The sequence below is a fragment of the Mytilus edulis genome, chromosome 2, assembly GCF_963676685.1.
Source record: "Mytilus edulis chromosome 2, xbMytEdul2.2, whole genome shotgun sequence".
Lineage (NCBI taxonomy): Eukaryota > Metazoa > Mollusca > Bivalvia > Mytilida > Mytilidae > Mytilus > Mytilus edulis.
The window spans coordinates 3,621,887-3,649,802 of NC_092345.1; the positions used below are offsets into that span (position 1 = coordinate 3,621,887).

At 31.9% G+C, this 27,916-nt stretch overlaps 2 protein-coding genes across 2 annotated transcripts in view; one reads left to right on the forward strand and one right to left on the reverse strand.

Moving 5' to 3' along the window:
• Window positions 1-341: 341 nt before the first annotated feature.
• On the reverse strand, window positions 342-25,420 carry LOC139510083 (uncharacterized). Its single transcript, XM_071296331.1, has 6 exons — window positions 25,046-25,420; window positions 18,981-19,541; window positions 4,714-4,802; window positions 3,185-3,403; window positions 2,487-2,556; window positions 342-1,840 (listed from the first exon to the last, which is right to left on the reverse strand). Exons 1-6 carry the CDS (start codon window positions 25,148-25,150, stop codon window positions 1,787-1,789), a joined length of 1,098 nt encoding a protein of 365 aa, XP_071152432.1. The 5' UTR covers window positions 25,151-25,420; the 3' UTR covers window positions 342-1,786.
• The window catches only part of LOC139510082 (ER degradation-enhancing alpha-mannosidase-like protein 3), a 33,276-nt gene continuing 30,760 nt past the window's right edge, over window positions 25,401-27,916 (forward strand). Inside the window, exons 1-2 of the mRNA XM_071296330.1 lie at window positions 25,401-25,638; window positions 26,728-26,773. Of these exons, the coding sequence (XP_071152431.1) occupies window positions 25,532-25,638; window positions 26,728-26,773 (153 nt within the window). The 5' untranslated portion in view covers window positions 25,401-25,531. The remainder of the gene's footprint in view (window positions 25,639-26,727; window positions 26,774-27,916) is intronic.

Here is a 27,916-nt window from a genome sequence, read left to right on the forward strand (position 1 = left end):
TTATCATGGTAAGACTATATTTGGTATATTCATGTGTTCTTCAACACAAAGTTTTAGTGTGATGGCATTCTTGCAGGTGAGGTTTGTTTAAAGTTCTGTGTATTTAAGTTGAAAAACAGCAATGAAAGAGGTTCCTTTGCTTCTGTTTTGACAAACGTGTATATGAATTTTGTGACATGAATATACCATTTACATCACAATTAGTTTCATCTCAATTCACCCTAAAGTAAAAGGTCAAAGAATAGCAGTATTTACCATTTGAGTAGAACTTAAAAATTGATAAACATAAGCAGCAATGTATATGATTTAATTTTCTGGTCTCTAAATATAAACGAATTAACTCTAATAATAATATTTTAATATAAAAATACAACATGCATATTGGTAGAACAGAAACAAATATTGTGTTAAGTTGTACAATCAAAATCTTATAGGCCTTAGGTATATAGATTGTCAATGTAATATATCCTCCTTTTCTTGTTTTAAACAAAAAATAGACCTAAATACATGTACTATAATTGTACATTAAATCAATAAACAATAAACAGAATAGTAAACAAAACCCTCATTAAGTAAAGTAACCAAAACCAGATAAAAACAATCCTGGTAGTATTAATGGAAAAAATCCAAGTGCTTGTAAGCACTGAAGGGTAAAGATGGCTTTAATTTATCAGTGGGAAGTAAAATTAAATATTGCATTTTACAAGGCATTGGTTGTGGTTAATTCAACGTATATTCTGGACAAAGGAAGATAACTCCAATTTTTACAGATGACTTGAGCAATGACATCATTTATATTTTTAGAAATTTTTAGAGCAGATATAAGATTCCTCCACACCTTGCAAAAGTTATGAAATTTTCTTGACAAGTGTAATACTATTTTGTGACTTGAATATCTGGGCATATATTATACAGATAAAATTCTGGAAATGTTTATGGATATCCTACAGGATATATGATCAATGCACCATATTTTGTGTATCAAAAAGGTAGTGATGAGCCTTGGAAGATTTACATGACAAGTCAGTTCCATAGGGTTTTGATTGCATTTTATGCAATCTTAACCTAATCAGCAGTATCTTGGTTTACATAGATTTCACTGACTTCAAATTAATAGTTTTAAAGTATACATCTATAACTATTTAAGCACTTTAAAAATGTTCTGTTTTCTTTCATTTACTTTTTCAAAACCTCTGACCATCAGTTATAATAATGTGCTTTCCTTTACACAATGAAAATCAAAATATAATTTAAGGAATTTGTTCTTTATTATTGGTTGCATATCTAAATCAATCAACTTCAGGAGACTAAAATTGTATTATTTCTATCATAACTATCATGATCAAACTGCCAAGTTGATAAGTTTGTAAACCTCCAAAATCTTAAATTAACATGCAACTTTGGAGGTTGACATACTTGAAATATGACAGTTACCCAACACAATTGAACAAAACCTCTACTATTAGTACACAAAAAGTTTGGCTTATTGAGTTTGAACCGTCCAAACAACTTTGATGTATCTCATTTCTCTGGTTATATGTCATTTTCACCTTAATAAGCAAATGTGATTACATATACTGTTCACAAACACAAGTGATGGAAAAAAATAGTGATATTCAAAACTTTTGCCAGATTTTCAAATGCAAACTATCAAGTTATGTGATGTATACTGAATCTTAAGCTGAAGCAACTATATTATTTATTAATAAATAAATTTTTGATATGAGACATTTCAACTGTTTTCTAGTGACACATCAGTATTCTTTTTGAGTGTTCAGATTGAAGATCATGCAACTGGAGCAACTGGGACTACATTTGGTATTTCATTGTCTGGTATAACCTACAACAAAAACAAAATATATATTAGTGACACATTTGATTGGAACATTTAGAGTTACTTCCCCTGGTAATACAAAATATAAAGCAAGTTGGCTTATTTTTTATTATTATTGAAGACTTCACAATATATGGACTTCACCTATGCAGGAACAACAGACGTTTTCTCTTAAATTTATTAAATTGCTTGGCTGAGAGCAGCTGGATACGACCACAGAGGTCCAACCCTGAACAGTTGGAGAAAAATGTACACAATATTAGCACTTGATACAGGTCTAAATTTGGATTGTAATTAAATATTTGACACAAAAAAGGTTTCTGACACAGAATAACTGTAGTCAAAGAACAATTGATTATATGATTTGAATTTATATTTAATCATTTGCTTTTGTGCAATACACTATGCTGTTGCAAATTGACAACCTTTTTTGCCCCCCCCCCCCCCCTCCCCAATTCCTAAATGGTTTAAGCAGCAACCACCCCAAAGTCAATCCTAACTGTCCCTTTGTGGTATGGAAACTTATGGTATAATTTCAGAAAGATTCATACACTTAAACACAAGTTATTGTCTGGAAACTACTAAAATGCTTATTTTGGCCCCTAATTCCTTATGTCACATGTCCATTGTCCTTGACCTGAATTATACTTACATTGTCTACAACATGTTTGTATACCATACCATGTTTATTGATGTAATATGTGGAAAGGCCATCAGTCCATCTACAAAAGACAATAGAAGATTAGTCAAGCTATTAAACTCAACAAATTTCAGCTATGAACAGATTTTTTTTTCTGCAAGTGAAAGAACTTGAAGTTGATATTGTCATGCTCTGATTTTATATTTTACCTAATCAATAACATGGTCACTTTGCTAGTTTCAAATTCTATTTTAATTCAAGACCCTGCTTACAAAGGCCTCTTAGGTATGAAAACTAAACATATCAATTTAACAAATTAACAAAGAATATATACCGTCATTAAACTTGAAAAACAGATGATAAACATATGGAGCAATATTGTCCATGTTATCTCCCCCTGAATTTCACAAAATTTGTACAAAAGTTGTCTCCCATTTAGAATGACTGTCTTCATGAGAATGATGAGAATAATTTTTGTGTGTACTCCTGCACATTATTACTAAAAAAAAACCCATATTTTCAAAAATTGTATGTTTGTCATGGAACTGATTTATTCTTGTTAATACTTCAGGTTTAAATCTACAGAATTTTTTTTTCAAAGAATACAATTTGTTTACTTGAATGTCTATTTTGACATTAATATATGTATTGTAAGGGTGTTATAATGCAAAAATAAATGAAGTTGCTGGAAATTGACAAGTATGACTTACTGTGAATCCTTTTCAACATTTTCCCTGTATTTTCCTGGATAGAAATTCCAAAACTTTAAAGATGCTGTGTTGGATAACCCAGCAACCCTCCATCTAACTTTCACTGCTCCATCCTCAGGGTGGACTGTTATTTTAAGTAGTTGTACAGTGATTTGAGTGTACTTGAAATATGCCAATATCCTGATCACAGATAGATTTAAAGAATACATGCCAATGCCACTGAAAAAAATAAATATTGTCACATAACTGAACTTTATTTGCCATCAGCTTATGAGTCATAATGTAATCTTTTTTAAAATAGACTTTTTACTTAATTACAATTTACACAAACACAAGGTTCTCTCAGTCTGGTTTATATCAACATTAACTTCAAGCTTTAAGTTTGGATCACTGTTGATTCATTTGTATTTGTGGGATCATACACATTTTCTTAGATTTCGTGGGTATGTACATGAACCATGATTTTTAACGTGCAACTATAAAAATTTATAAATACAGAGTTACCATTTTCTACTACCGGTACATCTAACACCAAATCAAATTTAATAGCAGTTTAAAATTATGAAGTATGATTTCATGTTTGATCACAATTTTAAGAACATGTCTATTTTTTGCAGGAAATTTTTTCAGTTTGTCTTGTAAATTTACTATTTTTTATTTTGATAAATGGATTTAATGATTGGGTAAGGGACGATCATCAAAAATACTAACCTTATTTTGTAAATAAAAATGATGTTCAGACTGCTTGTCTATGAACTAATTAACCATTAATGTTGGGAAAGAAAATTATCATTCTAATATTTGCAGAAATTTGATGCTTTGATTACTTTGGTGATGCTGGTAGATCTCTGACAGATCCTGTTTAATTTATGACACTCAATGTAAGAAGTTCACCAATCATGCCAATATCAATGATAATCAATTATTTTATAGAGGTTACAATCACTCAGTGTTGTCCCCAGATCCTTAATGCACCATGGAAACATAATGCTATATTTTCATCACAGTGCTACATTCAGTCATTGTACCTGAATCGATTTTATAATGAAATTGTAAATGTACTATAATACTGTCAATGTCATCCTCCACAGTAATTCTGTTTAATGTTCATGTCTGTTTTAGGATAGACTGACTCAGTGAGAAGATTATTTTCATTTAGAATCTTCCTACTTGTAATTGAATTCTCTAAAAAATAAAGTCCTTTTCAGTTTTTCTAAGAGTACACAGTATCCTTAATTTGTATGTTGACATTTATATAACTTTGTGTTTATTTCAAGCATTTCCATTATTTTGATCCAGTCTATAAACCAAGAATTCCAGTCAAGGAGCTGTCTCAAAGTTTTAGTGAGGTCAGAGTTTTTCCTTTATGTTTTAGCCAGTTCTATGACTTTGAGATGAAGAACAGCAATAAAGTTGTTCCTTTGCTTTTGGTTTTTAATAATTTTGTGTATAGAATTGATACACCATATCCTTTCTTTTACATTCATCAAAAATAATAGCGATTTACTGAGTGCCTTTTAACTACTTACGAGGTTTTTCTATTCCATATATTGTTCACAAATACCACTTTCGGGTCGTATATTGAATAGTCCATCACCTTATTAAAAAAATGTGGAAGCTGAAATGGAAGAAATTTTAAAATAACTGTACAGACTACAGAAAATTTATAATAACAGTAAGAGTTACACAATGCTAATCGCCGTCAACTATAATATAATTATATACCAGGTAATATGAAATTATTGTCAACTACATACAAATTGTTGTAAAATTTTTTGAATCTTTTTGGGCTTTGAACCATATAGAATTCTCTTTGGAAAATCGTAATCGTTGACCACTAGATAAACATTCTAAAATTGATATTTTAAAAGGAAATTATGAATTGCAGTGGGCAAAGAGATACCATCTAGGAAGATTTGAATGTGTAATAAAAAAAATATAATTCGTGTATGACTTGCATATCTACTACACAATCTTGAATGTGATTGGTCTGTTATCATATTCACTGTCTGACCTTAATGTAGAATCTACTTTCATAACCATTGTCCAATGTAAACACTATGATGATTTTACTGTAATATAGTCATACTGGGGTTCTAAGAAAGTTGAAATTAAAAAATAAAGATAAAATGTTTGGGTTGAGAATATTTAAGGATTAAACAGATTTCTAGATGATCATTGATGTGTAAACTGGTTCTATGACTCAACTAGAGGCTCTAAAGAGCCTGTGTCGCTCACCTTGGTCTATGTGCATATTAAACAAAGGACACAAATGGATTCATGACAAAATTGTATTTTGGTGATGGTGATGTGTTTGAAGTTCTTACATTACTGAACATTCTTGCTTCTTACAATTATATATGTTACAGGGAATTTGTGAAATCAGTGATTTTGTAAAATCACTGAACTGATTAGTGATTTTAAAAAATCCCTGATTTTGACTAGTGATTTTACAAAATCCCTGAAATAATTAAGATCTTTTTTACAGATTCACTGATTAAATTCAGGGAATTTGTAAAATACATTCGTTCATTTTTATTAAGAATTTCTGTGGAAAAAAAGACTACAACAGTAACACTCAATAAGTTTGAGGTTAATTTAGTCTTTATTTTAATGTTAAGTGAGCGGTTTTCATGCACAAAACAACTGACATACTGTAGAACAATGGCTCAGGCACAAATGTCTTAAAATCAAGAGCAAACATACACACAAAAGTTACTTCAAATAGTTGAGGTAAAATTAGAGTGCAACATATGGAACCAGGGAAAATATGATAAACATTTTGGAATATTTTGTCAACGAGCCACAGAAAGAAGACAAAACAAACTCTTATCACTACCGTGTTTGAAAGAAAGTTACTGTTTATTATATTTTTCTGTTTAATTACTGTAGAAAATAAAACCAATTATATAAACTTTTTAAATCAAATACAAAAACTGATCAGAATATTAGGTTGATTGCTGTCATTAGAGAAGAAAAACACATTTGTAAGGTATAAGAAATTGAGTGGGTTAGTGTATGTGATCCAGTGGCAAATATTACATGCATATCAGATCAAGAGCATCTTATTGCTGCATGAAAAAGTGTTGTATTATTAATTTGCTGCCTACAAAATAACATTTATATTCACAAAATAATAATAAAATTAAAAAAATATTGGTAATAACACTTTGTTTTGTACTTGCATGTTTATGAATAGGTTAACCTAACCAAGCAAAAATAAACAAAGTTTACCTACTTTGGTCATTTATCAGACACATGTATTCTATCACAAATTCGTATAACTTTGAACAAGTTTCTAAAATTTCTCAACTCTTTAAATCCAAATAAAATAAATATTTTATTGATAAATGAAAGTATGAAGTTCTTCAATGTGAAGATTTGAAAAAATTGTTAAAAACAATATTAATCTGACGAAGATGTTTTAAAAATATTATGAAGACATGTACAGCATAGTTAAGAAAATTCACATATCAATAGCTTATAGTGGTAAACTTGTCTTGCAAAAATAAGAAAATTCAAAGTGGTCTAAATACCCGTTTAAATGCCTTTTAGTCATTATCATTATACACAAGTTCTAGCTCATAGTGTTTATTAAACAAATATATTTCTAAATCATTAGTGATCATTCATTTGGTTTATCTTTATATTAAGAAAAACACATTTCTAATAGCATGTTATACTTTATTGTAATCAGGGATTTTACAAAATCCCTAGCTCTATTTTCAGTGATTTTGTAAAATTCCTAACAATTTCAGGGATTTTACAAAACCACTGAAACTGTTAGTGATTTTACACAATCACTGATTAGTCCAGTGATTTTACAAATTCCCTGTAACATATATATAATGAACTTTGCCCATTAGTAACAGAGAAAAATATTTGGTAAAAATTTACATTAATATACCAAATTAATGAAAATTGTTAAAAATTGACTATAAAGGGCAATAACTCCTTAAGGGGTCAATTGACCATTTAGGTCATGTGGACTTATTTGTAGATCTTACTTTGATGAACATTATCGCTGTTTACAGTTTATCGCTATCTATATTATAGTATTCAAGATAATAACCAAAAACAGCAAAATTTCTTTAAAAATTACCAATTGGAGGGCAGCAACCCAACAACCGGTTGTCCAATTCATTTGAATATTTCAGGGCAGATATATATTGACTTGATTAACAATTTAAAGGGAAACTTCGCAAAAAAATCAAAAATTGATATTATGTTCATTCTGTATAAAAATGTTCAAATTCATAGATATTAAAGTTTTATTCCGCTAGATAAGCGATCACCATCGATTTTAAATTTAGAGTATCAATTCTCCGAGATCCGCCATCTTGTCTTCTTTCCCGATGAATAAAAACGATATGTCTATAAACCACAAAGAAACAAAACTACAGTAACCGATGTAGTCGTAATTGCGTGTCTTGTCAATCGTACGGTTGTTTAATACGACTAACTAACTTGATACGGAAAATATTCTTACTTTTTTTAAATTACCCTAGTCTGTTGTTTTTAAACTGTTGATATTGGAATTAGGTGAAAAGTCAAAGTTGAAATCATAAATAAGTGTTCCGTGAAAATTGTTTTCGAAAATCTAATTTGTTCATAATTCTTTAAAGTAATAAACTTTTTTCAAATATATTTTAATCTGCCCTTATCTGATCACCAGCATGGCTAAAGGTATTACTTCCAAAGGTATTGTGAGGGGTGTGAGGTGACACGTCCAGGTATTCAAGCGATTTCCTGTCGGGCTTGCAAGTTCTGCAGGTATTGATCAGTGTACACGGCTGATAACTTATAATTTATAACTTTCCATTTTGAACTATCAGATGTATAATATACAACTCTGTCTTACTTGTCATTACTAAACTCATACGCTTGTTTATAAATAACATTTCTGGTGTAAAGAATATAATTCATAATATATAAATAATACCCAAAAAATAAGATTTGATGAAATTAAAATCTATTTAAATATTTTTTCCAAGGGTGAATTTGGGAAAATGTAATATATAGTCATTGTCAATAGTGAAGGACAGATTGGAACAGACCAGAAATATTGATTTAAAAAAATGTACGCACTTGCCGACGATTCGTTTATACGACTGGATATAAAGTTACGGAACTATAGCGCAATTTAAAATATATACGTGTATACATTGAACATAAGAAAAAAACATATATTTTGAACAAATAGGGGTAAAAGTGTTGTAAATAGACTAGCCAACGTATGCCAACAGTATGTAATCATCGAATGTCGATAGACTACAGTTGTATACCAAAAGAAGAAGAGAACCAATTTGATTTAAATACAGGTCGATGTATAACTTTTGCTTTGGTTCATTGAAGCTGTGGACCTAGGAAAATCACAGATTTATATTTCAATAAGATTGTTCTCAAACAAAGGAAGGAATTCGTCATCACAATTGTTATATATGCCACTGGACGAACACTAATTATCCCCAGGGGATGTGAATATTTTGCTGGGAAACTTTTGAGTATCAAAGTTTCAAATTAATTTCGGGATTTATTTTCTTTCTTGGTATTCAATAACCGAAAAAAGAATAAATTACTTGTTCGCTAAATAGGGATATTCTTGTCAGATAAAAGAATTTTAGTTATATTTAAAAAATAGGGAAATATGACATTAAATTGGTTCTGTCTTTTTTTAAACATCGTTAAAACGATGTGTGTCTAAGGTGAACGCCACAAGAACCCTGTAATACTAGTACGAGAGTATAGCATGTAAACATTCCTTCTCAATAATATGGAAAACTTTTCATACAGATTGACAACTCATTGTCCGATATGCATGTAATATTTGCCACATGACGCCCATAGTTCTTTCTACCATCATCACCTTATTCCTTGATATTGCTGTAAACATCGATGGTTCACACCCAAACAAAATGGGAGTAATGAACCTTCAGAGCTTCTCCGTGTTATACACTTGTGAAATATATAGACGAAATTTCTGTATTGAAATGAATCTACATCTCACAAACAGGATTTTCAAATAACGATTTTGAGTAATCACCTTACAAACCAATATAAACGTATGGCAAGATATAACCATGAAGGAATTTAGTTTTTGTCAGAACTCATCACTATATCATAAACGTATACGTATATATATGCATACAGTTTCAAATATCAAGAACAAGCGTTCGATGTCGATAGTCTGTTCTCTACCTGTTCAGAGTTAGACATGTCACTTGTTCATTCTTGGAAGCCTTCATATTCCCCGTCTAACGATGGGAACTCTTTCTGATTGTGTTGACTATAAATGCTTGTATGGTAATTCTGTCGTTTATCTGTACAAGCGGTTGCATTTCCTCTCCTTTCCCAACAAACAAACGAACGAAACGCAACTAGTCTGATTTCTCTGGAGCTCATCCTCAATGGCTCTTATACGTCAGGAAACTTACATGTATACTAATAATGATTGTTTCATGAACAACGATGTATGAACGAACTATTATAAATTCGTCAATATCTGTAATGCATGACTAAAGTATAACTTTTATTACAACTACTGTATTACTTATTTGGATTAATGACGGCTATCATGTTCAACATTGCACAACTATTATCATAGAATTTTAAAAAAAATCCTCAAAAATCCTCAAAAGATATAATGCCTTAGCTTAGATAATTAGTATTCTTTTCACAAAAAGTTCGTGTAAATGATTGTCAAATGAATTTAATTATGTAAGAATAAAATGTTAAAAAGAAACTAAAAAAAAATTATGCATGTTGTATGTTGTATTTTTTTGTCAATTAAAAACTTTAAAATTGCAATAGTTTTATTAGCATTTAAACACAGCCAGATTTGAATACAAGTTAAGAAATTCCGGTAAAGTCAATGATATCAAACAGATGTACAATGGTATATCAAATTGGGTAATATTGCATTTAGTTTTTATTAAAGATTAAAACTACTATTTTTTGCTTCATATTTGAATCTTTACGCCAATTGCCGCTAAGAAAGTAATCAAAAATTGTTTCCTTTTATTTTTATACACTTTCGGAATTACGAATCTGAATTTTATTTTCAATTAATTTACACAATTTAATTATTGTATCTTTATTCTCATCGTGTATTTAATCTTAGTGTATTAACATCATGACAGCATATACTCTAATCCTTTCTATTTATCCTTTCCAAATAACAACATTTATACCTGTGTACGCTTGAACTCACACCTGCGGCTAAATAGCTACAAGGTAAACGAATTGACCTCAAGCCGAGAAATATACAGTGACCTTTACAAAATAATATACACACTCTGCTCACACATTAGTTGCATTGAAATGATTATCAAAACAATAACGGTAAATAGAACTGAAATATTTTCAGTTCAATATCAGTAAAAATGTTCAATAAATATTTTATGAAAAAAATCTCAACAATAATTAATTAAATTTATTCAAAAACATTTACTAGAGATAATTTTATAGGAGTTTAATTCAATCAATACAAAACGGTATATATATGCATATTCACTTTCGTTCATTCTTATATTGTGGTTTATAACTTCGACCATTCGTCAGCTGTGCGCTTTTAATTACGTATATTGTCGATAAGCTATAAGAGTTAAACAGATTTTATTTTTTCCCAGAATTCAATAAATCGGGCTAATACGTCACGACCCACTCGAGAATTCAACCAAAAAAGTTACAAATACTTGATTTTCTCCGTTATTAGAAGGAATATAAATTTAAAACTTTGCAAATGTGTTTTTTATGTTAAGATGAACATAATTAGATGATATGTAAAAAATCGCGGAATTTCCCTTTAACTCCTTGTCAAATTTCCTCTAAATGATTTGGTTTCAGAGTTATAAGCAAAAAACTACATTTTACCCCTGTTCTATTTTTAACCGTGGTGGCCATCTTGGTTGGATGGCCAGGTCATCGGACACATTTTTCAAACAAGGTACCTCAAAGATGATTGTGGCCAAGTTTGAATTAATTTGGCCCAGTAGTTTCAGAGGAGAAGATTTTTGTAAAAGATAACTAAGATTTACGAAAAATGGTTAAAAATTGACTATAAAGGGCAATAACTCCTAAAGGGGTCAACTGACCATTTCGGCCATGTTGACTTATTTGTAAATCTTACTTTGATGAACATTATTGCTTTTTACAGTTTATCTCTATCTATAATAATATTCAAGATAATAACCAATCAAAGTGATGGGAATCACTCATGGAAAGATTAGAAGAATAGTTTGAATTATTTCATATTAAGGTATGTATGGTGGGGGAAAATGAACATTTATAAAGCACTATTGCTGAATATTGCATTTACAGCAGGTCTTTAGAAGGAAACTTGCTTTTCCAGTATGAGGATAAAATGAGCTCAAATTAAATAATATGGGTCTCTTAATTTGCACAATTTTATTTAAACTGCAGTTCATATCTTATCGAAATTATGTTGTCGGTTCTGAACATGTTTCAAAATAACAAAAAAATGCAAAAATTCTTCTGGTAAATGTTACCAACTATCCTTGTAAGACATAAATCTGGACCAACAGCTTAAAACTTTAAAGTGTGAACAAAAAAAATTGAAAAATGTTGTTTTGGAGCATTTTGTAAGTTGAAACAGAGGTTATACGGCATTGAAGATTAAAAGCTTTAGAGTGCCTTTTGGTCAATTTTTAAAGTATTTTTCAACACAGGGCATTGAAATAATGTTCTTTTTCAACGTAAACCAATTAAAAAACTTATCTTATTGAAATGTGGATTCTTTCTTGATTGCAAAAATATATATTCACTTCTAATAAAAATTCAAATGACTAAAATAGACATAATGATTGACAGGAAATAAACTAATAAACAATGGTTTGTTATAATTAAAAGCTTTAAAAGTTTTAAACTGTTTCAAGCCAATTCCTGATGAAAAAAAAAGTGTACCAATTTAATTGTTGATTAATTACTAACATGATTATTGGAAATTTATCAAGTAAATTATAGGCCTTACTTAAATACTTTTTATTTATTCATATTTATATTCATATTTCATTTTTTTTAAGATCTTGTTAATCCATTAGTCATTTATCTTTCAGATATAATTTACAGAATCACTTTATGTAATATAGATCAAAAGTAATTGGCAATAAATAAATCTATCATCCTTATAAATATCAAACATCTAATATACACATTTGTGTATTCAATTATGAGGTCAAATACTTGTGTATTAACAATTATATGTATATTAAGTGGTCTGTTTAATTATGTAAGACTGAGGTTGATAGGTAATTTGGTCAATTTGATTGGCAGTTTAGGAGGTGGGGCATTGTAATTAAAGGTCCACCTTGTCTCTGATTGTTTAGTGATAATGACAGTTGTCAATCATACTAGTTGAATCAATACCCAGTTACCTAATCAAAATGTTTTTAAACAGCCTGCACATCAACACACCTTAATGACATACATTCTTGAATGAACTGCTCCAATAATATACCCAGGTTTTTTTCAGTTTATATGTGTATTATGTGCACATACATGAGAACCATAGGGAACTATATTTCAGTGTGAATACATTTAGTAACAGTAGCTAACCTGTCCTGTTGTTAGGGAGGCCGGTGCATAAGTAAAGATTTAGAACAAGTTCTAATCTTTCCAAAAACAGCAAAATTTCCTCAAAATTACCAATTCAGGGGCAGCAACCCAACAACAGATTGACCGATTCATCTGAAAATTTCAGGGCAGATAGATCTTGACCTGATAAAACATTTTTACTCCATGTCAGATTTCCTCTAAATGTTTTGGTTTTTGAGTTATAAGCCAAAAACTGCATTTTACCCCTATGTTCTATTTTTAGCCATGGCGGCCATCTTGGTTGGTTGACCAGGTCACGCCACACATTTTTTAAACTAGATACCCCAAAGATGATTGTGGCCAACTTTGGATTAATTTGACCCATTAGTTTCAGAGGAGAAGATTTTTGTAAAAGATTACTTAGATTTATGAAAAATGGTTAAAAATTGACTATAAAGGGCAATAACTCTTTAAGGAGTCAACTGACCATTTCGGTCATGTTGACTTATTTGTAAATCTAAGTTGCTGAACATTATTGCTGTTTACAGTTTATCTCTATCTATAATAATATTCAAGATAAGGCCAACTTAAATTAATTAGTAGATTTTCATCCAAATTTTTGAAAAAATGGGGCGGGTGGGAGGATTTTATTTTTTAAATTCTATTCCATATGAAACCTTCTTGTTACGTGTTATTCATATATGCAAGTGTTATAATAAGCTTATATCATGTAAATACATCCATAAGGTATCGTGTATAAGACAATTAAAAATCAAAACCAAGGAGTAACCAAAGACTCATAAAACCAAGACATTTACATCAACAGTTACAAATAATAAGAAGAACAACACGAACTCCACTAAAAACCGGGAGTGAAATCAGGTGCTCCGGCATGGTAAGCATTTCCTGCACCGTATACGGCACCTGTCATTATGTTATTTCTATTTTCAGTTCTGTAATGATGGAAGGTTGTTATGACTGAGGAAGAATATCACTGAGATATGATTTCTGACACACTTTTGTCAAAATGGCAAATCAGCTCATGATGGCGACCATAAAATTGCTTGAGTGATGACGTAAAATCAACGTACTTTGAGCTAGCTCTAGAGTAACGTATCACTTTAGACACATATACTCCATATGCTGGTGCCTCTTTTTCAAATTCGTAAATATATATCTCTGATTAGCAACCACTGTTCTACATGTAATTGCCGCTTTAGAAACCTATTTTATAGTAAACAACAGAAATGTGGAGAAATGTTCTTTTCAGTTGGACTACCTACATCAAATGTATTTTGCTTTCTAAGCAATGTTGTTATGTCCTAGTAAAATGACGCAAATGCATTGATATGCAAACGAGTACGATAAGTACAGAAAACTAGAGGCTCTCAAGAGCCTGTGTCGCTCACCTGTTAATGTGTTTACTGATGTCGGCCATCTTCGTTGGTAGGCGGGGTCATTAGACACTTTTTTTTTAAATAGATACCCTAGTATTATGATTGTGGCCAAGTTTGGTTAAATTTGGCCAAGTCGTTTTAGAAAAGATTTTTATACAAGTTACAAAAATGACGAAAAGTTGTTCAATATTGACTATAAAGGGCAATAACTCCTTAAGGGGTCCTCTAACAATTTTGATCATGCTGACTTATTTGTAGATCTTACTTTGCTGAACATTATTGCTGTTTACAGTTTATCTCTATCTATAATAGTATTCAAGATAATAACCAAAAACTGCAAAATTTCCTTAAAATCACCAATTTTAGGGCAGCAACCCAACAACAGGTTGTCCGATTCAACTCAAAATTTGTGAGGGGATATATCTTATTCTGATGGACATTTAAATCTTGAAAGATTTGCCCTAAATGTCTTAGTTTCAAAGATATAAAGCAAAAACTGCATTTTACCACTATGTTCTAATTTTAGCCATGTCGGCCATTTTGTTTGGCAGGCTGGGTCATCGGACACATTTTTTAAACTATAATCCACAATGATAATTGTGGCCAAGTTTGGTTAAATTTGGAAAAGTAGTTTTGGAGAAGAAGATTTTTAGAAAAGTTACAAAAAATGACGAAAAGTTGTTAAAAATTGACTATAAAGGGCAATAACTCCTTAAGGGGTCAACTGACAATTTTGGTCATGTTGACTTATTTGTAGGTCTAACTTTGCTGAACATTATTGCTGTTAACAGTTTATCTCTATCTATAATAGTATTCAAGATAATAACCAAAAACTGCAAAATTTCCTTAAAATAACCATTTCACAGGCAGCAACCCAACAACAGGTTGTCCTATTCGTCTGAAAATTTCAAGGCAGATAGATCTTGACCTGATCAACCATTTTACCCTTGTCAGATTTGCTCTAAATGCTTTGGTTTTTGAGTTATTAGCCAAAAACTGCATTTTACCCCTATGTTCTATTTTTAGCCATGGCGGCCATCTTGGTTGGTTTGACGGGTCACGCCACACATTTTTTAAACTAGATACCCCAAGGATGATTGTGGCCAAGTTTGGTAGAATTTGGCCCAGTAGTTTCAGAGGAGAAGATTTTTGTAAAAGTTTACGGACGACGGACGACGGACGACGGACGACGGACGCAGGACGACGGACGACGGACGCCAAGTGATGAGAAAAGCTCACTTGACCTTTCAGGTCAGGTGAGCTAAAAAAGAAAACTCAAACAGTGTTGAAATAGTAGGGTTAGTCCTTAATATGCAAGATGCAAAATTAAAATTACAATGTAGAACATAAAGTTGTTTAATGACTCTATCGTGGGTATTGGGACAGATGATGTTTGCTGTTTTTCTATAAAAAACGAAAGTCATGGCTAAATCTAAATCTAAGAGCTTGCTATAAATTAATAAATTAAAAATGCGTATGTTTGTCGATTTTCTGAACTCAATATACGGTCACCAATCTAAAAAGTTCATGCTTGTGTCAATTTCTTTATTCCAGTCAAATGTGTTCCAAGATTCTTACGCTTTTAGGTGTCATTCACAGTCTAATTTCTGGACACAAAGTCATTGTATAAATAAAATAAATCCAAGGTGTTTTACTCACAAACATTTGTGTCATTTGTGACATACGGCGATTTGCGTTCTTTGACACAGCGTATTACTCGTAATCCGAATATTTCACGCCCTTCTCGTAATTAATCTCTATTCTCGGTAAATGATGTTGTCATCATAGATCAGCAGAATATATCGACTTAATGATTCAGTAAGAATACTCTAAGAAATACGAAAACCGTAATTGAAACAGGAAGTTTTACATGAAACGAAATTATCTACGGTTACCGGTAACGGAAATGAACAAAATCCGGAAATCGTACTTTTTTTCATAAATAAAAAAAATCGGGGCGGGCGGGGATGAAAATCTATCAATTAATTTTAATTGGCCCAATAACCAAAAACGGCAAAATTTCCTCAAAATTACCAATTCAGGGGCAGCAACCAAACAACAGGTTGACCAATTCATCTGAAAATTTCAGGGCAGATAGATCTTGACCTGATAAACATTTTAACCGACATCAGATTTCCTCTAAATGCTTTGGTTTTTGAGTTATAAGCCAAAAACTGCATTTTACCCCTATGTTCTATTTTTAGCCGTGGCGGCCATCTTGGTTGGTTGACCGGGTCACGCCACACATTTTTTAAACTAGATACCCCAAAGATGATTGTGGCCAAGTTTGGATTAATTTGGTCTAGTAGTTTCAGAGGAGAAGATTTTTGTAAAAGATTACTTAGATTTATGAACTAAAGGCTCTAAAGAGCCTGTGTCGCTCACCTTGGTCTATGTGCATATTAAACAAAGGACACAAATGGATTCATGACAAAATTGTATTTTGGTGATGGTGATGTGTTTGAAGTTCTTTCTTTACTGAACGATTTTGCTTCTTACAATTATATCTATAATGAACTTTGCCCATTAGTAACAGAGAACTATATTTGGTAAAAATTTACATAAATTTACCAAATTAATGAAAATTGTTAAAAATTGACTATAAAGGGCAATAACTCCTTAAGGGGTCAACTGACCTTTTTGGTCATGTTGACTTATTTGTAGATCTTACTTTGCTGAACATTATTGCTGTTTACAATTTATCTCTATCTATAATAATATTCAAGATAATAACCAAAAACAGCAAAATTTCCTCAAAATTACCAACACAGGGGCAGCAACCCAACAACCGATTGACCGATTCATCTGAAAATTTCAGGGCAGATAGATCTTGAACTGATAAACATTTTTATTCCATGTCAGATTTCCTCAAAATGCTTTGGTTTTTGAGTTATAAGCCAAAAACTGCATTTTACCCCTATGTTCTATTTTTAGCGGTGGTGGCCATCTTGGTTGGTTGACCAGGTCATGCCACACATTTTTTAAACTAGATACCCCAAAGATGATTGTGGCCAAGTTTGGATTAATTTGGCCCAGTAGTTTCAGAGGAGAAGATTTTTGTAAAAGATTACTTTAATTTACGAAAAATGGTTAAAAATTGACTATAAAGGGCAATAACTCCTAAACGGGTCAACTGACCATTTTGGTCATGTTGACTTATTTGTAGATCTTACTTTGCTGAACATTATTGCTGTTTACAGTTTATCTCTATCTATAATAATATTCAAGATAATAACCAAAAACAGCAAAATTTCCTCAAAATTACCAATTCAGGGGCAGCAACCCAACAACCGATTGACCGATTCATCTGAAAATTTCAGGGCAGATAGATCTTGACCTGATAAACATTTTTATCCCTGTCAGATTTCCTTAAAATGCTTTGGTTTTTGAGTTATAAGCCAAAAACTGCATTTTACCCCTTTGTTCTATTTTTAGCCGTGGCGGCCATCTTGGTTGGTTGACCAGGTCATGCCACACATTTTTTAAACTAGATACCCCAAAGATGATTGTGGCCAAGTTTGGATTAATTTGGCCCAGTAGTTTCAGAGGAGAAGATTTTTGTAAAAGATTACTTTAATTTACGAAAAATGGTTAAAAATTGACTATAAAGGGCAATAACTCCTAAACGGGTCAACTGACCATTTTGGTCATGTTGACTTATTTGTAGATCTTACTTTGCTGAACATTATTGCTCTTTACAGTTTACCTCTATCTATAATAATATTCAAGATAATAACCAAAAACAGCAAAATTTCCTCAAAATTACCAATTCAGGGGCAGCAACCCAACAACCGATTGACCGATTCATCTGAAAATTTCAGGGCAGATAGATCTTGACCTGATAAACATTTTTACCCCATGTCAGATTTGCCCTAAATGCTTTGGTTTTTGAGTTATAAGCCAAAAACTGCATTTTACCCCTATGTTCTATTTTTAGCCTTGGCGGCCATCTTGGTTGGTTGACCGGGTCACGCCACACATTTTTTAAACTAGATACCCCAATGATGATTGTGGTCAAGTTTGGTTTGATTTGGCCCAGTAGTTTCAGAGGAGAAGATTTTTGTAAAAGTTAACGACGACGGACGACGACGGACGACGCCAGACGCCGGACGCAAAGTGATGGGAATAGCTCACTTGGCCCTTCGGGCCAGGTGAGCTAAAAATGGTTAAAAATTGACTATAAAGGGCAATAACTCCTAAAGGGGTCAACTGACCATTTCGGTCATGTTGACTTATTTGTAAATCTAAGTTGCTGAACATTATTGCTGTTTACAGTTTATCTCTATCTATAATAATATTCAAGATACATGTAATAACCAAAAACAGCAAAATTTCCTCAAAATGACCAATTCAGGGGCAGCAACCCAACAACGGGTTGACCGATTCATCTGAAAATTTCAGGGCAGATAGATCTTGACCTGATAAACATATTTACCCCGATGTCAGATTTCCTCTAAATGCTTTGGTTTTTGAGTTATAAGCCAAAAACTGCATTTTACCCCTATGTTCTATTTTTAGCCGTGGCGGCCATCTTGGTTGGTTGACCGGGTCACGCCACCCATTTTTTAAACTAGATACCCCAATGATGATTGTGGCCAAGTTTGGTTCAATTTGGCCCAGTAGTTTCAGAGGAGAAGATTTTTGTAAAAGTTAACGACGACGGACGACGCCGGACGCCGGACGCAAAGTGATGGGAAAAGCTCACTTGGCCCTTCGGGCCAGGTGAGCTAAAAACGTAACGTGAAAGTCCGTCAGACTATTATTCAGTTTGTGAGACAATCCATTCACTTTAAACATCAATTACCATAACCTCTAGAAAATGAGTTTCATCCTCAAGTAATACATACTGTTTCTGCCAATCTTTCTTTAACAGCATTCAACTGTTCCATGGAAGGCTTCCCCAGACTTTTGTCATCAGGGGTTTTTAAATCTGTTTTGTCTGGTGATGAAGGTATGGGTTGACTGCTATACCATGATATACTGCTTTTCAAAAATTCTAATTCTTCTTGAGGTAGATTTATACTCTCTAACGTTGAACTTATTTCTCTTGAAATGTCATTTTGTAGAAATTCTAATGATTTGCCGGCACTGGAGTTTGAACAAATACTTAAAAACTCAGAACTGGCATGATCATTGTTTTGGCCACTTTCATATGTAATTTCAAGACTCCTTTTCAATCTTGGAAGAATACACAATGTAGATAAATCTGAATTTATTATGAGTAAATCTTTTCTCCAATCAAAATGGTTTTGTTCTTTTTCTCCAACAGAATATTTATTTTTGTCACATGATGTCACATTGTCACTGCACCAGAAAAATAAAGCAACACTGTCCGAAGAGTTTTGATTCTTATTGTTTACTTTTACTTGTTTTTGACTGGGATCAAAGATCACAGGTAAACATGGCACCTAGAAAATAAAGAAGTAAACATTCATTTTTTATGCCTAAATTTGGCCGTTAGTTTTCTTGTGTGAATTGTTTTACATAGTCATTTCGGGGCCTTTTATAACTGACTATGCGGTATGTGCTTTGCTCTTTGTTGTAAATTTCTGTGTCAATTGGTCTCTTGTGGAGAGTTGTCTCATTGGCTATCATACCACATCTTCTTTTTTTTATATTAAGAGTTTTCTATATGTAGATAAAACAAAACAAATTCTTAGTTTTACTACAGTGAATAGCATTACCCCACATACATTTGTATTACAGAAAATGATGCTATTAACAAAATAATATGTTTTCTTTCCTTTAACTTCTCTTCAGTGCTGTTACAGAGTGTTTAATTATCGGCCATTATTTCATTGAAGATTAGGACAAGTAGTAAAACTAGTATAATTGAGACGTAGTAAAACTAGTATAATTAAGACGTAGTTAAACTAGTATAATTGAGATGTAGTAAAACTAGTATAATTGAGACGTAGTAAAACTAGTATAATTGAGACGTAGTAAAACTAGTATAATTGAGACGTAGTAAAACTGGTATAATTGAGACGTAGTAAAACTGGTATAATTAAGACAACTATTGAACAGAGTCCAAATAAACTTGATTAATTCAAATATAAGTCTTTGTAAGACCTTCAACAATGAGGAAACCCCATGATTGTAATAACTATTCAAATATAAGTCATTGTAAGACCTTCAACAATGAGGAAACCCCATGATTGTAATAACTATTCAAATATAAGTTATTGTAAGACCTTCAACAATGAGGAAACCCCAGGATTGTAATAACTATTCAAATATAAGTCATTGTAAGACCTTCAACAATGAGGAAACCCCATGATTGTAATAACTATTCATAACTGTTTAATTTCATATTTTTATAAGGAACATTTCATTTGACTGTTATCTTCAATAAGCTTATCATTCACAAGCCTTCTTGTGATTATTTAGCAAGTTCTCTCTGCCAATTTATTTGATTCCATGTTTTGCAGTTCTTGAAACTTTAATAAAATATAATTATATTGAATCTAAATCACTGTGAATCTGACAAAAAGTTTATCTCTAATAGAAAATATTAGCAAACATTTTTTTCTTATGTTTGCTAATCATGCTACATGATATATCTTTTTAATTGGCATGATTTGACCTCACAAGAGTCACGCTAGTAAATTTATGGTTTTGGGAGTGAAAAAAAAGTAGTTAAGGGGAGATAATTCAAACCTCGAACAGAAAATCAAATCTTTTAAATTTGATAATCATGATAATGGGTGCAATGATATCCCTGGAACCAGAATTGTCTCTTCTTGATAATGAAATAAAAATAAAGTGTACTTTTAATATCACAAAAAAAGTTCTACCCATGGCCAGAGAACATGTGGAAAAAAGCGCCAATTCTGAACATAAAAAACCTGAAATCAGGTCATGTGCATACCTATGTAGACATGATACAGGCATATTTGACATAATCAAAACTGTATGAAATTCATAGGTTTTTACCTGGCCTTGCTAAAAAAAAATATAGTTTCAGGGTATAGTCTCCTGCTCTGAAAAGAGCTACAGTGGCTGAAAATAAGTTTTCAATTTTGATTGAATGAAAGTAATCAAGAATGACAAGATCCTTTCAAGTTAATCACTTATAATGATTGTAGAGTTTTCAACATACAATATGGTTATCCTTGAAATTAAAAAAAAAAACCTACATCATAACTATTTTAAATGTTCATCATAATTAAAAGTAAGATTTTATTTTTCCCTTTCTCAAATAGTTATGACGTACATGTAGTGAAATGTTAATATTTTGCTGTGACGCCTTCAGTAGTCTTATAAGATTTTTCCAAAACCTCCACTCCATGGACCAGCCACAAAAATTGTGACATGCGCAGGGTTTAAGCTAGGATTTTGAGGGCTTTAGACATTAGTCACTTTTGCGTGATATTAAAATCAACCTTATTTTGTGCAACAGCAATGGACCAAGGATATATATTACTAGATAATCTTTGTCAGACTTTAAAGGACTTAGGCATGCTTGACAGTTATTGTATGATCTGACTGGTTTGGCCCTTATACAATGTTATAATAAGATTCTTTAATGGAATACAGAAATTTAGTTCACGATTTCTTTTTCTGTTTGTTCCTAAGGGACATTCATGACTAACAAAATTGGATTCCATTTTTTTAAACAAGGAGTCACAGCAGAAATTAACTTGCAACAAGTATCTCTCTGCATAATCATTCCCTTGTAAAACGTCAAAATCGATATTTTGAAATAATTTCTATGAAGTTGGAACTGTATAAAAATCCTTTTTGGAACGATTTTAATGACTGTAGTGTATAAAGGAGGTTGTAAACAAATCAAAAATAGATCATGTTTACAACTTTTGGTTTTAAAATGAAATGAAAATGGGAAGTGACATGTGGATAATAAATTCAAAATGAGCCTGGTTTCATCTATGGTTTGGTTTGTGTATTATAAAAGCAGTAAATTATCCTTTTTCAATTTAAATATCTTTAGTAAGAGATATATATAAGTCTTTCTCATGTAATTGATACTAAATTATTTCGTATTTTACGTTTTAAGTGTTAAACCAGATGCTCCGCAGGGCGTAGCTTTATACGACCGCAGAGGTTGAACCCTGAACGGTTGGGGCAAGTATGGACACAACATTCAAGCTGGATTCAGCTCTAAATTTGGATTGTGATTAAATAGTTGACACAGCATAGGTTTCTGACACAGAATGAATGTGTTCTAATGAACTTAAAATTTTTGTTTTCTCTTAGAGCAATTCACTATGCTGTTGAATATTAATCCTCTCAAAAAAATGTTTGAAGAAATTTTCTTTTTTATTTATGAAATTTCAAATGAGAAAAATTGAACCCAATTTTTTTAATCACATCCCCCTTTCTCTTATTCCAAAACTAATCTCAATTAAAATTTCTAATGGAGTTTGCAACAATAACTACTCATTTAAATACATCATAAAATATTAAGATGTAAAAAAACTGCTTGTTATCACTGAATGGTAAAGATTATTTTAATTTATCAGTTGGTAGTAAAAGTGAATATACATTGTATATTGTTTATTACAAAGATTTAAGTTGATTCTGGACAAAGAAAGATAACTCCAATTAAAAAAAAATCTTTGCTATTGCACAATATTTTGCAATTAGATATTTCTTGCTTACTATTCTGGACAAAGAAAGATAACTCTAATTAAAAAAAAATTAGCTATTTCACAATATTGTGCAATTAGATATTTCTTGCCATTGCGCAATACTGTGCAATTGAAAAGACTTGCTATTGCACAATACTTAATATAATAATTTTAGATCCTGATTTGGACCAACTTGAAAACTGGGCCCATAATAAAAAATCTAAGTACATTTTTGGATTCAGCATATCAAAAAACCCCAAGATTTCAATTTTTGTTAAAATCAGACTAAGTTTAATTTTGGACCCTTTGGACTTTAGTGTAGACCAATTTGAAAACAGGACCAAAAATGAAGAATCTACATACACAGTTAGATTTGGTATATCAAAGAACCCCATTTATTCAAATTTTGATGAAATCAAACAAAGTTTAATTTTGGACCCTGATTTGGACCAACTTGAAAACTGGGCAAATAATCAAGAATCTAAGTACATTTTTAGATTCAGCATATCAAAGAACCTAACTGATTCATTTTTTGTCAAAATCAAACTAAGTTTAATTTTGGACCCTTTGAACCTTAATGTAGACCAATTTGAAAACGGGACCAAAAGTTAAGAATCTACATACACAGTCATGACAGTTAGATTCGGCATATCAAAGAACCCCAATTATTCAATTTTGATGAAATCAAACAAAGTTTAATTTTGGACCCTTTGGGCCCCTTATTATGTTGGGACCAAAACTCCCAAAATCAATACCAACCTTCCTTTTATGGTCATAAACCTTGTGTTTAAATTTCATAGATTTCTATTTACTTATACTAACGTTATGGTGCGAAAACCAAGAAAAATGCTTATTTGGGTCCCTTTTTGGCCCCTAATTCCTACTAAACTGTTGGGACCTTAACTCCCAAAATCAATACCAACCTTCCTTTTGTAGTCATTAACATTGTGTTTAAATTTCATTGATTTCTATTTACTTAAACTAAAGTTATTGTGCGAAAACCAAGAATAATGCTTATTTGGGCCCTTTTTTGGCCCCTAATTCCTAAACTGTTGAAACCAAAACTCCCAAAATCAATCCAAACCGTTCTTTTGTGGTCATAAACCTTGTGTCAAAATTTCATAGATTTCTATTAACTTAAACTAAAGTTATTGTGCGAAAACCAAGAAAATGCTTATTTGGGCCCTTTTTGGCCCCTAATTCCTAAAATGTTGGGACCAAAACTCCTAAAATCAATACCAACCTTCCTTTTGTGGTCATAAACCTTGTGTTAAAATATCATAGATTTCCATTCACTTTTACTAAAGTTAGAGTGCGAAAACTAAAAGTATTCGGACGACGACGACGACGACGACGACGACGCCAACGTGATAGCAATATACGACGAAAAATTTTTCAAATTTTGCGGTCGTATAAAAATTAAAGCACCAGAAAACTTTTCTGAATGTTTTGAATAAAGTCCTATCTTTTAAATGGAAATTGTAGAAAGTTTATATCAAATATGACGAAAATGCGTTCAAATGACGAATCTACGACAAACGAACTTCAAACATTGTCAAATTGTGATGGATTAAGAAATATTAAATTTAAATGTGAACTATCTGGGGGGAAACAATTTTGATCAAATGACGAATCTATACTCCTGGTTGTTGAAATGCTGACTGACTTGATTATCCTGGAAATAATAATTATAATTGTCAATCATGAGATTTAATAATTAAGGATTAGTAACCCATACGATGGCTATAAGTGGATTAGTTGTAATAACAACTTTTACCACCTCCATAACCTGTCATGTTGTACCCGATTCAGTGGCGGATCCAGAACTTTTCCTAAGGGGGGGCCCGCTGACTGACCTAAGGGGGGGCCCGCTCCAGTCATGCTTCGATGATTTCCTATATAATCAACCAAATTTTTCCCACCCCCTGGATCCGCCTATGCGATTATTACCTCATTGGGTCATAATCTTGTCGAAAACATGAAGACAGGTAGATTTGTAGTATTTTCATGCGAATATATTAATACTTAAAAAATTTAAGTGACAATATTGATTTGAAATACTTTCGTCATTTTGAAAACCGTTTTGTAAATAAGGAAAATGTTGAGCGCTAGCAAAATTACTGCATGCATGAAAGAAGCAGAATCTGGTTGCAGACGCGAATAATGATGAAGTGACTTTGATCACATTTTAAAGGAACATCTATGATTCAAGTTGATTAAATAATTGTTGCTTGATGACTGGTGTACAGCAGCACATATTACAGACTATAATACATTTGGAAAGAAGGGATCAATATCATTTCTGAAACAATTAAACTTGCCTCTGAATGACTGACAAGTGACTGTGCAGTTCTGGTAGTTTGAAAAGTGGACTTAAAATTTGTTCTCAATATATGAAAGCCTAATCTCTGAAACATTAGGGCCATGGCAGCAATCGAAAGTTGGTACACTTCACATGTCCTTCACCAGAAACCGGAACTTGATTTATGAATAAAGTAAAGAAATAATAAAATATTTGGTTGAAAAAATAAACAACCTATTCAACAAAAAATATTTCATTTCTTATTTCAATCACATTGAACATTAATTTTCACCAAATATATATGTTTGATCATCCATGTAAACATTTATTAAAGAATGTGATTTTGTAAAATGTCGATATACCGTCTTTTAATCAAACCGGAAGTGCATCAAGTGACAACAAGGCAAAATGACAACACAACCGACAGGATAAAATCAAACATTACCATCAAAAGAGAGGTTATCGGCAGACGAATCAAATCCAGCATTGCATATTTTGTCCAACAATGAAGTGCCAAAAAGTAGTAATAGTGTTGTCTTTTGTAATTGTGATTTTTGTATTGGAAGATGGTTTGGTAAAAGCAATGTCTCTGTCTGAAAAAAGGGAGTTAAAGTAAGTTTTAACAGTTTAAGGACATCAGATTAAGTTTGTTTTAAAAGCGCTCATTTTTTAAAAGAAAAATTAGAAGTTAAAGATAAAAATCTATTTGATCAAAAGCTTGTAGACTGTCACTTTAAAAAGTCTGAACCATAGACGGCATAGTTATTTATTGACTATTTCAGTATTTGCGAACCATAACATAAGGACCATAAGAGCTACGGTTCTGCAGCTAGTCACTGTAGTGGCACAAGAAATACTGTGGTGACATGTGTTTAAAATTTAATAAATATTTTGTACATGTATAACTTAATTTAATGATACTTCATGATGTTTTCCTGTACGGGATCCTCACGATGCAGGTAGATTGACATAATTTTGCCTTCCAAATCTTTCTTCAAGGTTTTACAAAACCGGTATGAAACATCTTGTTGTCAATGTCATGAATGTTGATGCTGCTAATCGTAGCTATTGAATTTGCCAGTAAAAAAAGGTACCTCCCCCTATTTTGTAAGCCCTAAAACAATTACCAAAATAACAAGAAATTAAACATGTCAAATGGAAACCTTAAGAACGTCATGTGGTCATTCTCCACAAAGAGAAGCCATGCTGGCTTAGCATTCAAATATTACAAATGACAATTAAATTAAATCATAAAATGTCATTTGTAATATTACTGACTGATAATTTCCTTTCTCAGCACAGTAGGGTGATAATTAAATTATCGCTAGAAACTAAGGGCGTTTGTAATATTCGAATGCCATGCTGGCTCAAGCAAGAAAATCAATCTTGTTGAGATGACAAATTATTATAATCTAGTATAAGAAGATGATGTATGATTGCCAATGAGACAACTCTCCTAAAGAGATCAAATGACTCAAAAATAATTGATTATCAACAGGTTGTTGTATGGCCTTCAACAATGAAAAAAGCCCATACTGCATATTCAGCTATTAAAGGATCCAATTTTTAATATGTGGTCCCATAGCCTTTTTGCATCCCAATTCTTTTGAATTAAATAAGGAAATATTTGTTTTAATGCAATATATTTAGAATAAAACAAATTTTTTTTTTTAAACTCAGTCTTTTATTTTTTATTTACAGATTGAAGCTTAAAGAAATGTTCTTCCATGCTTATAACTCTTACATGGTGAGTAGTTCTTAAATTTAACCCCTTAGAACAGTAAAGAAACATTTAAAATTGTTAAATATTATTTTATGTACATATAAGATACATATGTAAAATTTAAGAAATCATCTAGATTAAAGATTTACATATGCCATCAAGACATAATGAATTAGTTAATGGTTGTGCATTATCTGTTTCACAGATGACCATCAAATTTCAAGTCATAACCACAATCCATTCCTTTTTAGCTCACCTGGCCCAAAGGGCCAAGTGAGCTTTTCTCATCACTTGGCGTCCGGCGTCCGTCGTCGGCGTCCGTCGTCGTCGTCCTGCGTCCGGTGTTAACTTTTACAAAAATCTTCTCCTCTGAAACTACTAGGCCAAATTTAACCAAACTTGGCCACAATCATCATTGGGGTATCTAGTTTAAAAATTGTGTCCGGTGACCCCGCCAACTAACCAAGATGGCCGCCATGGCTATAAATAGAACATAGGGGTAAAATGCAGTTTTTGGCTTATAACTCAAAAACCAAAGCATTTAGGGCAAATCTGACATGGGGTAATATTGTTAATCAGGTTAAGATCTATCTGCCCTGAAATTTTCAGATGAATCTGACATTCCGTTGTTAGGTTGCTGCCCCTGAATTGGTAATTTTAAGGAAATTTTGTTGTTTTTGGTTATTATCTTGAATATTATTTCAGATAGAGATAAACTGTAAAAGGCAATAATGTTCAGCAAAGTAAGATCTACAAATAAGTCAACATGACCAAAATGATCAGTTGACCACTTTAGGAGTTATTGCCCTTTATAGTCAATTTTTAACCATTTTTCGTAAATCTTAGTAATCTTTTAGAAAAATCTTCTCCTCTGAAACTGCTGGGCCAAATTATTTGAAACTTGGCCACAATCATCATTGGGGTATCTAGTTTAAAAATTGTGTCCGGTGACCCCGCCAACTAACCGAGATGACCGCCATGGCTATAAATAGAACATAGGGGTAAAATGCAGTTTTTGGCTTATAACTCAAAAACCAAAGCATTTAGAGCAAATCTGACATGGGTAAAATTGTTAATCAGGTGAAGATCTATCTGCCCTGAAATTTTCAGATGAATTGGACAACCTGTTTTTGGGTTGCGGCCCCTGAATTGGTAATTTTAAGGAAA

What these genes read in the sequence shown, in the direction of transcription:
- LOC139510083 (XM_071296331.1), bottom strand. Translation starts at nt 25,150, where the DNA reads ATGGCCCTAATGTTTCAGAGATTAGGCTTTCATATATTGAGAACAAAT. An exon ending in AAGAAAGATTGGCAGAAACA is followed by an intron (nt 4,803 to 18,980) that starts GTATGTATTACT and finishes CTTCCATTTCAG; the next exon opens with CTTCCACATTTTTTTAATAA. An exon ending in ACAAACATGTTGTAGACAAT is followed by an intron (nt 1,841 to 2,486) that starts GTAAGTATAATT and finishes TTTTTGTTGTAG; the next exon opens with GTTATACCAGACAATGAAAT.